This window comes from Lepidochelys kempii, chromosome 1, assembly GCF_965140285.1.
Source record: "Lepidochelys kempii isolate rLepKem1 chromosome 1, rLepKem1.hap1, whole genome shotgun sequence".
Classification (NCBI taxonomy): domain Eukaryota; kingdom Metazoa; phylum Chordata; order Testudines; family Cheloniidae; genus Lepidochelys; species Lepidochelys kempii.
The window spans coordinates 286,515,835-286,528,159 of NC_136380.1; the positions used below are offsets into that span (position 1 = coordinate 286,515,835).

General features: G+C 41.4%; 1 protein-coding gene across 4 annotated transcripts in view; it reads left to right on the plus strand.

The window, feature by feature from the left end:
• Nucleotides 1-8,661: 8,661 nt before the first annotated feature.
• The window catches only part of PTPRR (protein tyrosine phosphatase receptor type R), a 198,774-nt gene continuing 195,110 nt past the window's right edge, over nt 8,662-12,325 (plus strand). For 3 of the 4 annotated variants that reach the window (XR_012156754.1, XR_012156755.1, XM_073327783.2), the window contains exon 1: nt 8,669-8,797. Coding sequence is in view for 2 of the 4 variants with exons in the window: in XM_073327783.2 (XP_073183884.1) it covers nt 8,737-8,797 (61 nt within the window). In the remaining 2 variants the exon portion in view is untranslated. Of the gene's footprint in view, nt 8,798-12,325 lie in introns of all 4 variants that reach the window. The other variant, XM_073327782.2, reaches the window with a different exon arrangement.

Genomic DNA, 12,325 nt, shown 5'->3' on the forward strand with positions numbered 1-12,325 from the left:
TTATTCTTGTACTACTCCAAAGAGGTAGGGAAGTATTATTATCTAGAGCTCAGCAAATTTTTTGAACAAAAGTTTTTTTCAATAAAAGCTGCAGATTCAGCAACACTGAAACGTTACACAAATTTGTGTTGATTTTGTGGAATTCTTTCCGTCAAAAAGACAAAACAAAATGCCCAACAGCCTTTAAAAAAATCAAAAGTTTCATTTTGGGTGAGATAACATCATTCTGACCTTTTCAAAACAAACAAATGATTTTTTTTATTCAAAATGACTTTTCATTTTAAAATGTTAAAATGATCAATAAATGTCTTGTTTCTGGTCAAAGTAAGTTTTGTGTTTGACCCAAAGTGATGATTTAACTTTTTTAATTTGCCAAAAGTATTTTTTTATTCAGCCCCAAACAATATTTAGGCAAAAAAATCATTATTTGCCCAGATCTATTATCTCCCACTTAATTATGGGGAAACTGAGGCACACGTGGAGAAAGTCATGTGCCCTGGGCTCTTTAACAGAACCAGAAGTTGTACCCAGCTCTCCTGAGTGCCACTCCAAGGCTTTTGGTCACAAGACTATCCTTCCTCATGTTTGGGTAGCATGCTGGTGACCACTTAATCTATGGTTTCAGAGTAACAGCCGTGTTAGTCTGTATTCGCAAAAAGAAAAGGAGTACTTGTGGCACCTTAGATACTAACCAATTTATTTGAGCATGAGCTTTCGTGAGCTACAGCTCACTTCATCGGATGCATACCGTGGAAACTGCAGCAGACTTTATATACACACAGAGAATATGAAACAATACCTCCTCCCACCCCACTGCTGCAGTTTCCACGGTATGCATCCGATGAAGTGAGCTGTAGCTCACGAAAGCTCATGCTCAAATAAATTGGTTAGTCTCTAAGGTGCCACAAGTACTCCTTTTCTTTTCACTTAATCTATGTAACTTTTGGCTTCTTTGACTCCTTTCCCAACTTGTCTCTATCCCATCCCCAGTTTCTGTATTGTTCTGTGTGTAGAGACCCCTTCCACTATGTACAGTGGGTGTGAGGTACACCTAGCCACTCTGCACATGGCCCTGCTCTCTCCTATGCTATGGCCACTGCCCTCCTTGGCAGGGAAAATTTTGCATACAAGCCCTTTCTACATTAAACTGTTGATTCACCTGATCTGGATCACGTGATGGCAGGGAGCATCTCCTCTCCCCTTCCCTCCGTCTCCAAAAAGGGGTATCGTTTGATTGGGTACAAAAGCAGATTTAGAATCAAAACATCTTTTTCTATGTTATACTCTTAAAATTGAACTGGGGCAATTTTTCTCCTTGAGGTATAAATAAAATGTTTTGATTATGAGCCAATTTATTGACACTTGATAGAATTAACTGTTATCTCAGACATGTCAAGAGAGAGTTGTCTAGATATGGAAATATGTGTTTGTACACACACAAACTAAATATGAAATGAAAAGCAACAGCACATGGACTTGTAACGCTCCCTGGAGTAGTTGGGTTTCAGAGATCAATGAATGGCTTTCATTGCCCATACATGCATTTTCTGTCATCTGTGACAGGTGTAAAATGGATAACATTCTTTGTGTTAATAGTTAATCCAACTATAATGTAATGACGAATATATCCATGAAAGATCATGCTTTTTCATAACTATTACAGATCATAGCTTTTCAGTACCACATACACCAATCTGTGTTAAGGATCTTTACTACCATGCAAAGCAGGGATGGCATACACCTGGGGTGAAACCATGCATCCATTTAAGGCAAAACTAGCTCAGTGGTTTGAGCATTGGCCTGCTAAACCCAGGGTTGTGACTTCAATCCCTGAGGGGGCCACTTAGGGATCTGGGCCAAAAATTAGGGATTGGTCCGGCTTTGAGCAGGGGTTTGGACTAGATCAGTGGTTCTCAAAGCTAGTCTGCTGCTTGTTCAGGGAAAGCCCATGCTGGGCCAGATCAGTTTGTTTACCATCCTCAGGTTCGGCCGATCGTGGCTCCTACTGGCCGTGGTTTGCCGCTCCAGGCCAATAGGGGCTGTGGGAAGCGGCGCAGGCCAAGGGATGTGCTGGCTGCCCTTCCCGCAGCCCCCATTGGCCTGGAGCGGCAAACCGCGGACAGTGAGAGCCACAGTTGGCTGAACCTGCAGACGCGGCAGGTAAACAAACTGGTCCGGCGCACCAGGGGCTTTCCCTGAACAAGCGGCGGACTGGCTTTGAGAACCACTGGACTAGATGATCTCCGGAGGTCCCTTCCAACCCTGATATTCTATGATTCCCATTTGATTTCAGTGGGACAGGATATCACCTGAGGCTATGACCTAAGTCCAGCTCACTTGATGTACATATGTGGCCTCCATAAAAATTCAGTTTCTGCAGAATCTAAGATTTCATTTTTAAAGAACAAGGAGTAAGACTCTATCCATAACCGTATCAGCTCTAAAGCCTATTGATAACACTTGACTCTGAGCATTATTTAATTGCTAATTGTTTTAGTGGCTGGAATGGGATGAGAGATTAGGAACTGGGAGTTGCAGCAAGGAAGGAAATACAGAAGAAAGAACAGAGGAGTCACGCAAAGACAAGGAAGAGAGAGAATCAGAGAGAGGAAGATAGGGAAGGAAGATAAACAAGGGACAGGAATAGCAGTGTCCAAAAAGGGACCATATTTCCCCATTGAGTTTGTTACTATATTGTAGGATAAGTATAAAATTAAAGGGGTGTGTGTGTTGTAAAGAAGGCCCCAATCAGCAAGTAAGAAGACTCAGAATAATTAGTATTACTTGTAGGGTGGGAAGGATATATGGTTTCAAAAGTAACTAATAAAATAAAGAGCTGCAGTACCAAGACACAACACAAACAAGACACAAAGAAACAAGCCCAAATCTTCCCACTGTTCTGCTAGTAAGCAAGGTGTGGAGGGGAGACGATAAGAAAGAAAAGGCTTTGGGAAGAAAGAAGGCTGTAAATCCTATGTGGATTAATATTGGAAATAAGGGTGAATTGTTTCCAGTTGGGTTTTAGCTGAGTCAGTAATTGGCAATGACATTGCTTGTTTGTTAAAGGATATAAAAAGTAAAGTCTTAAAGGGTTCATTGCTAATACCTTCCTGACCATGTTGGAGCCAACCGATATCGGTCTAAGCACCCCTGGATTTAGCCTGTTTGTAAGTATCTTGTTCAAATGCTTGTAACTGTTTTGTTAGTGTTTGGATGTAGTAAATTGCTATTTTTTAGGCTTTTTAGGCATATTTAGAGCAATTGTATAAATACCATTTGGCCTTTGGATATAATAAAGGAATTTAATATTAATTTAATGTTTGGTGGTTTCCAATGTCAATATTAATAATTTCAAATATTAATAATAATTCCAACATATATAAAAACAGATTCTACCCTGGATCTTTGTACAGACCTCCTATTGACATCACTGCTGTGGACTGAGGGGAATATGGAAACCTAAAGTTATAAATTAGCCCATGGACCATAATTAAAAATGGAATTTGGCTCTCTCCACAGGGTGAGTGACTCTTTATGTGGAAGTATAAAATACTGACACTTCTTAGACGAACTATTCTGTTTATTCCAATGAAGTGGAATTGTTCCATAAAGTTGTAATCACATTTGTATCAGTCTGATGTGCTTACAGGCTCTGTGATGCTCGCTGTAAAACAGCAAAAAAGAGGGAAATGGACCCTGGGTCTATACAAGATACTAATACATATGCTGTTGTTTGTTTCCATATGGAATGTGCCTGAAGAGGATGTTAAGAGTAATATCTTAATCTCTACCCGGAAAGACATTATCTGTGGCTTCTTTCTTCTAACTTTGTTCTTTATTTTCAAATAATTTTAGGTGGGAGTTTATTGGATGGGATGTCTGCATGGATATCCTTGAGACCAGCTTGGATAATGCCATGGAAACCAATGAGTCCCCAGCTCCAGCCTCCACACCAAAATCCAGTGGAATCCAGCCCTTGAATGCATGCACAGAAAGATTTCCTGTAGGTAAGATGATGTCACATAGGGTGTTATGCCTGATCTAAACTCCCTCTCTCTTTGTAAATAAATGTGAGGATTTAGATGATTGTTAATTTGATCATTGCCTTTACCATAATTTCACCCTCATGCACCCTTCCCAATTATAATCTACTGTCAGAACTGCAATTTGCAGCCTTTTCCCCTTTGGTATAAAGTTTATAGTTAGTGAATGTTAATATAGTTGTAACTTCAACCAGTGAAGAAGTGTATTCTGGGAGCAAGGGAGAATACAGGCCCAACAATTGTCTATCTAGGGCAATTATTTTAAGATAAATTTGAAGGCCTCTACATTCTACAATGTTTCATATGATTAATCCAAGACTAGTCAAAGAAGAAAGAATAATAAAAGAAAGAACAATATTGTTGTTCCCTGAGCCTCTGAATAGTGTCAGGATAAATTTTGAATACACGAGTTTGTTTCCTCCTCATATGCTAGAAGCTTCTGCTGCCTGATTTTGGCAATTTAGGAGTTCCTGTCCTTGTTGGCCTTTCATGCACACCAGTATACTGAAATTTTTTAATGGGAACTCAGTGTCTCTGGAACTGTGATTGTCTGTCTCAAATGTATGTTAACTAAATTATTCAAAAGACAAATAGAACATCTCTTTAAAGTGATTTCTTTCAGTCAAATCAAGCAATTTCTCATTAAAAGCAAGCTTTGTGATTATACAGTAAAAAAAAATAATGACTGTTAAACCAGTCTCATGGAGGTGGTCTTTTTAAAATGTCATTTGCTTTTATCTGCTGGATAAAGAAAGAAAAACATCTGCTTTAGAATACATTGTATCCCTATTAGTAAGATCCTGGCCCTTTTGATTCATATTTATATTTATTTATAATATTGTGCTAGACATTCTGGAATATATTTTTAAAGTGGTTCATGGGAGGCTGACACACAAGTTAGACATCGGCCTGAGTCACAAAGTTTGTATTTGTAATCTGATCTGAATCCAAACTTCCCTAAATGCTAGCTCTGGATTAGCGGAGGCATTGCTTGGATTTGGTTTGACTCATTGTGGACAGAAGCCCACATCATGAATTCTGGATCCAAAAGTAAAATTCCCCCTACTATGGGAGGCCAGGATCCAGAGTTATGAATGTATTGTGCCTATTTATTTTCTTAACTTTAGCTACTTTATAGAGAAATGCTGCATGATAACCATAACTTAAAAATGTAATCTTTAAAAGCACATTTTATATTTTTTTCTTATGAAAATCCTATAAAATGACCTACCACATTAAATTATCCTGATGTAATATAAATGGATGAACAAACATGTATCATTTGAAATATTTGTTCTTCACTGTACTATTCACTTAAGGTCTTTTAAGAACATTCTGAATCTTCTTCTCCCCCACCCTCCCCGGCTATATTATAACTGCGACAAGCTAATCTGACTTTATAAATCTTACTGGCTCCAGGGGAACATTGCAGGGGAGGAGTTTTTTATTGGCTGCTGGTGTGAACAGTTTAAAGTAGAGAAGAGATTGATCTCAAAGAAAATGCAACAAAGAATAAGCTTAATCTAAATCCGTGGTTCTCAAACTTTTTTTTTCCCTGGACCACTTGAAAATGGCTGGGGGTTTCAGGGGAGCACTTAATGATCTTTCCAAATGTTGTTTGTACCATTAGCTAACTATTGTAAAGCACTTTGAATAAAAGCGCTATATAAAAAATCCTTAATAATAATAAACGTTTTTTGGTTCTACAAATAAAAGCACACAACTCATATTTTAATGTCAGTAGTCTTACCTTTCTAATGCAATGGATGTGCCCTCTCTACCCCACTGCGGCAGCCCCCAAACTAGAGCTGAGAAGGAGGGGGGTCTCTCCCTCTGTCCCCCACTGCGGCAGCCCCTGAGCTGAGGCTGGGAAGGAGGGCCATGTCTCCCTGGCAGCTGCAGTCCTGGAGCTAGGGAAAGTCATCATTTTCTCTGGCTGCTGCAGTCCTGTACATCCCAAATTCCCCCCCTCCCGTCTCATCCCACTGCTGCCTCCCACCTACCCTCTATTCCCAAAGCCTCACCTTACATGTGCGTCTTCTCCAGGGTCCAGGCACCTAATTCTCTCATGTGCGGCTGTCCAGGTGCGCACCTTAGAGAGAACTATCCGCGGACCACCTGAATGGAGCTCATGGACCACCGGTGGTCTGCAGACCACAGTTTGAGAACCACTAATCTAGATGATGAAATGGTAGATAGACTGAAGAAAATCTAAGCCACTACCTGGGAGTCTGACCCATGCCCATCTTGGATGGCGAAAGATAAAAATACTTGGCCCCTCTATTAACACTGATTTGTCAGTGCTTTCCTCCAAAGGGCTGTTTATTAGCCACCTTAAAATGCACAGTTCTGATCTAGTATTCAAGAAATACTCTCAATACTCCCAATTCTGCCTCAGGCTCCAAGGCTCCATTTCTCCTTCCTTCTCTTCAACACTTATGGCAAGCTCCTGGGAAGATCATAAGATGCCATAGATTTAAATTGCAGTGTTAAGCAAATGATGTTCAGTTATATTCCTTCATATCAAATGCTAAGCTATCCCAATGCATGAATGAACTCAGCTCCTGAAAGAAGAGCAACTGAATAAAGTTAAACCCATTTGTTTGCTCTCCATCCCCTCACCCTTTGTAGTTACCTGAATGGAGCTCATGGCTTTCTCCCTGCACCATTCTGAACTCAGTCATCATGCTTTATTCCTGTGATAGAGTGCTCTGAGTCAGGTACCACATTATCCATTTCATTCTCCTTTCCTTCCCTTGTCAGATTGGAGTGAATTACTTCCAAACAGTGCATAGCAAAGTTCATTAGAAAAAGTAAAGAAAATCACGTAAAATGTTATAGCATAAAATCACATCTTGTGTAAATTTGGGTAACAGCCTAGTAATATCAGCACATATACATAGACACAGGTAAGTAATTCAGAGAATAAAAGAATGTTACATTCTGTCTCTCTCCCATTCTGTTGGAGTCTTTGTGTGTCCCTTAACATTGCAGCATTTCAGAGGCTCTCAGGCACAGCAGAAGTCACTGAGTAAGTATTGTTTCCACCCACTCCTATCTTAGAGGGTCCTGTCAAATATACATTGGAGAATCTTAGAAGTAACTTAGAAATGTTGTGATCCTTTATTGCCTTACTCAGTTGTATGATGCATTTGCAGTTATTATTCAGCCCCCAGCTATGGAGTCATACTACTGCAGTAGCTGTTGTGTTCTGAGAGAGGCAATATATTTGCCTAGGTGCAATCTCTGGGACATAAATTAATCCATGTCCCCTTCCCTAGAATGGTTGCTTTTCTATGCCACATTTATTTAAAAAATAACCAAAACCAATCCCATCCCAGAGATATAGTTATTTCTTCAATTCTCATTCAACTCTCCTAGCATCTCAAATGATCCTTTGCTGCCACATGTACATTCACCTACTTATTTTCCTCTATACAAGCTCTCTCTCATTATTCCCACACAGTGTTTCTATAGGCTACTGAATCTAGTCCAAGAAACCATGTAAATATTCCTTGTCCTAGCCAGAAGTGTGATGCTCTCATCTGTGGTTAAAATTCTTTTCCATTCATCATCTTGGCCTGGACTGTCTTTCTAGGTCAAGGATCTCACAGTCTCTAAATGCTTGGGGTTTTTTGTTTGTTTGTTTTGTTTTCTGATCATTTAAACTGAACTTTTAAATGGGATCTTGCTATGGGTCTGTTTTATCTTGGGTGTCCTATCACCCTTTGAAAATTAACCTTTTTTCATGGAATCAAATTCTATGGCTTCTTCTGGGAAGATCTGATATCAGGATTGGCAGGTCGGGATGGCCACGAAAAGAAATGTATCTTAATAGGCTCCGTTAACAATGTGAACATGTTTGAAGCAGTACACTGAGCTGACCGGATCGCAGACAAACATTGTTTTATTTCCTGTCAGTCATGCTCTCTGTCACACACTTTCAGCTGTTTATTTTTGGCGGGGTTTTACATCATTTGCAAGGGGGGTGGGAGTCGATGTAACTGTATTCATAAAAATACACCTAGTTCGAAGAGCCTGCGGACATGCTAAGTCATGTGAAGCAGCAAACACGTCTATCTGAGCGCTTTAGTACTGGGTAGACTTGAACATCTCTGCAGATTTCGAAGCAAACGCTGCAGCTTAGCTGCGGGTGGGGGGATCCTCAATGCTGTTGGATTTTGAAACGAAGACAAAAATGCCCCCATTTTCTCCTCTCGCTCTTTCCTCTACCTGTGCTAAATGGGCGGGATTTTAAGGGCTCTCCCCTTCTTCCTTCATCTCTTCACTTTTGCACCCTCCCCTTATGGACAATTGCCTCTCCCACTCTGGGAGAGGAGCCCTCCCCGGAGCCCATCCATTGCCCACTTCACTGTCTGCTTATGCTCCCCTTCACTCCCCTCATCTCCCCCCAACTTTTTTTTTTTTGCTCCCCATCCTCCTCTCGCTCCCCTGCTTTTGCTCCTCTGTCCCCCTCCCCAGGTCGCTCCCCCCCCCCAGCGTTCGCGCCCCTCGCGCCGTTTCTAGCCCCCCGCCGCTGTCGCTCCTCGGGAGCCGATTCCAGGGGCAGGTGAGGGCAGCCGCCCCCGCGTGCGCATGCTCCGCTCAGCTCCCAGGCATGCTCAAACCCCGATGGGGCGGAGAATCTGAGACGGCCGGCGGATCGCGGCTGCCCCAGTCCCCGGCCGGCACCATGCGGGGGACGGGCGCCTGCTTCCCCGTCGCGTGCCTGCTGCTCCAGCTCCAGGCGGCAGGTAAGCGGCCACGCTGGGGGCTGTTGCTGGGGGCAGGCGCGGCCGCGCTGCCCTAGGGGACGGAGCTCTGGGGAGCGCCCCCGTCATCTGAGCGAGGGGAGACCTGCGGGTTCCCGACCAGCGCCCGCTCCTGGAGCTGCTCCAGCACCTGCTGTTGCCGGGCAATGGCAGGGGCCGGGGCGAAATGCCCCCATCCCACAGGTAGCGGCTCGGCCGTGTCAGAGCCTTGCTGCGGGGGAACAGCGGTGCCTGCGTTAGTCTACACGGGGAGTTTCTTCCACCGCCCCCCCAACACCCCCCCCAGCATTAACACGGCTGTAGCTTTGCACACACTCACGCACGTGGGGGGGGGAGGGGCAGGAGCCACGGTTAATCTAGCGCCTGCAATCATTAGCTACGGCGTCTTCCCTCTTTGGGGCTGGGCAGGGCTCAAGTGGAAGCTCCAGCGACGCCTCTGAGGGGGATGCAACGGGCCGAACTAATGGCTCCGAGCAGGTAGCCGGGGAGATTCCGCGGCCTCCTTGGCCAGTTCCCTTGTCCATGAAGTGCCCTCCGCCAATAGAGCAGCGCAGGCCTGGGAGCCAGGGAGGGGGCGGGAGTGTTTCAGCACCGTGTGTGTCTTTCAGCACCATGGTCAGCAACCACCGGCATGAACACAACGGCAAAGCGGGAGCGTTGTTAAGAGGCCAAATGTCACTTGAGGCGATTCGGTCGCTGTAGCCGTCGGTATCCTCAACAGGGTTGCTAATAATTAAAAACAAAAGCACGGTTGAATGGCACCGCGTGCAAGCCCTCAGCTGTTGCCACTTCAGGCACTCTGACGCGTACGGATACTGCCTATTTTCCTCGGTCACTATTGCCCTGGGATTTGGAGCACTGAGCCACGCAGGTTTCTAAATATTTTAGAATGATGCAAGTTTTTTTTTTTTTTTTTTAAAAAAAAACATTTAGCATCTTTTAAATTTGTCGAAACAGGATTTTAGACTGCAAAATTTCAGCTGCGACAGCAGTCATTTGTACAGTAGTCCTGTAGCTGTGTTAGTAAATCCCCTCACTGCTTAACTAGCAAAATGTGGGCATCATTCAGAAATGTGGTTAACGAAGAACTATATTACATAGAGCTTTTCAGTTCAAGCGTCAGTTTCACTTTGATAATCATTTGCTGTATTTCTTCAGTAAAAGAAGGATATCGCTTAATCGGTGTAAAAACTGCCCTTTCTCCTGAGTCCTTTTCCCCACTTCCCATCATGTTAACCTAAATTCTCACTCTTTTAGAAGGAAAGTAAATTGGTGCTGAAGGTGTAATTAAATGTAGTTTGTAATTAATATCACTGAAGTGTCTCTGTGTTTGCAGAGAGTACTGCTGTATCTCTACTTCTGACATAGAAAATGGCTGTTGCACCCTGCTTATAACTTAACATAAGTCCATTACAACCTCCCTTTGTATATGTATAGAAAGGTATAACAAAATACAATGGCTGAAAGTTGAAGCTAGACAAATTCTGTCTGCAAATAAGACATACATTTTTAACAGTGAGAGTAATTAACCATTGGGACAATTTACCAAGGGTTGTGGTGATTTCTCCATCATTGACAATTTTTAAATCAATTGGATGTTTTTTCTAAAAGATCTGTTCTAGGAATTATTTTGGGGAAGTTCTATGGCTTGTGCCATACAGAAGGTCAGACTAGATGATCACAATGGTCCCTTCTGGCCTGGCAATCTATGAATGACTCTATGAATATGTGAATACATATACAGTCTTTTGCTGCCACAAACCATCTTTTTGGAGAGTGTTTCAGTATTCCATTAACTTGAACTGTTTTATTATGGGATGAAAGGTTTTAGAAGCATATCAGGGTTAAGTAATACCACTAGAAATGTAACATGGTAATAAATAATTAATGGTTATCAGGTTATGATAATAGTGTATACATTATTTAATATGCTAGATAAATGGGCATGGCATCATCTTGTTTAATCTAGTCACAAGAAATTGTTACCATCAGTTATTAGTACTTCACTCTTAAGGTAAATCAGACTAGCTTCGACAAGATTTCAACCATGTCTTATTCCTTTGTATTTATGGTTGCTTAGGAGAGTCATGTATTGCTATTTTCACAATGTGTGTGACAAAGATTACAGACTAAAGGATAAGGAGCATTTTGAAATCCATTTTGTGAAAATCCTTAAGATGCTTTTAGGTTGTTCTTTTACAAAAATATACATTAAAATGATCATTTGTGTAAAATTAGTTTACAACTGTTATTTGTCATAACATGCCTTCTAAATCTTCATTTATCCACTATTAATTCTAAATTGCACAGACTACCTTAGTCTTTCCATCATACTAATGGAAACTGGTTTAACTAAAATGTACAATTGCCTTGGTACGTTTAACTTGTTTTATTAAGTTAATTGGAATGTTTGTATATGAAAGTTAGCCTTTAATCTAAAAATCTTCAATAATCACAAAAATGGAGAAAACAACACAGACCCATACATTGCTATCTTGTTTCCCATGCAATTCTGGTGAATAATCACTTTAGAAAAATGAGTATTAAAATCCAAAAAGTGACCCATTCAGTCTTATAATGTGTATAGCTCCCATCAAAGATGAGAGCTGTGCCTGCTCCAGCCAGGGCTGCATGGAGTTTTCTGTTACTAGTCTTGTGTCATTCAAGACACTACACTACTGAGCTTCCTGACTTTTACTATCATAGTAAACTTAACCTTAAGCAGTTAAGAGCTCTGTCACTTTCACTTGAAGTGAAAGATGAATTAGTCATTTGGTTCATTCTGGAGCTTTCTGTGGAGCACAGTCTACAGTTGTGACTTATGAATGGTGTTTTAGTGATAAGAGTTCATCTGGTAACATAAAAATGTATTTCACTTACCATTACTGATTGGTCAGAAGTTATGTGGTGTTTGTCATTTTGTTTTGCTCTGTGGTTGAAACTACTTGGCTTTTCATATATGGCTTTGTTCCAAAATTCAAAATACATGAAGCCAACTTCTGTGTAGGAGGATGCTAAGATATCCATCGGCAGATGCACTAACAATATCTTCCCTGATATCAGTTGATGTTAATAGGTTTTAGAAAAAATATGATTTTGTATTTAATTGAGATATTACTACAACAAGGAGGTATTGATTCTGTAATGGGTTTAAAGCAATTCTTTGTAACTGAAAGGTATTATACTGCATATTGGAGAAATGAGTTTGCCATGGAAAGGCTGTTCCATTACCATTGTGCTCCAATATCAGGATATGTATTTGCAAAGAAGCTGACATTTTTTCACCATAAAAGAATCTCAAATTTCCATATTTGTTTTTTTTAAAAGATCAATTTAATTCAGTTTAGATGTTGTTGTCAACAAAACATTACAGCTGTGTAGAAAGCAAATCAAATCTAGTTATGCTCTCAGATACACCTCTGCAATTTCCACTGAAGTCAATGTAGAATTAGGGCCTTTATGGACCCAGAGTTGCATTGGGCAATGTGCAAGAGCAGAAATCTGCTTGCA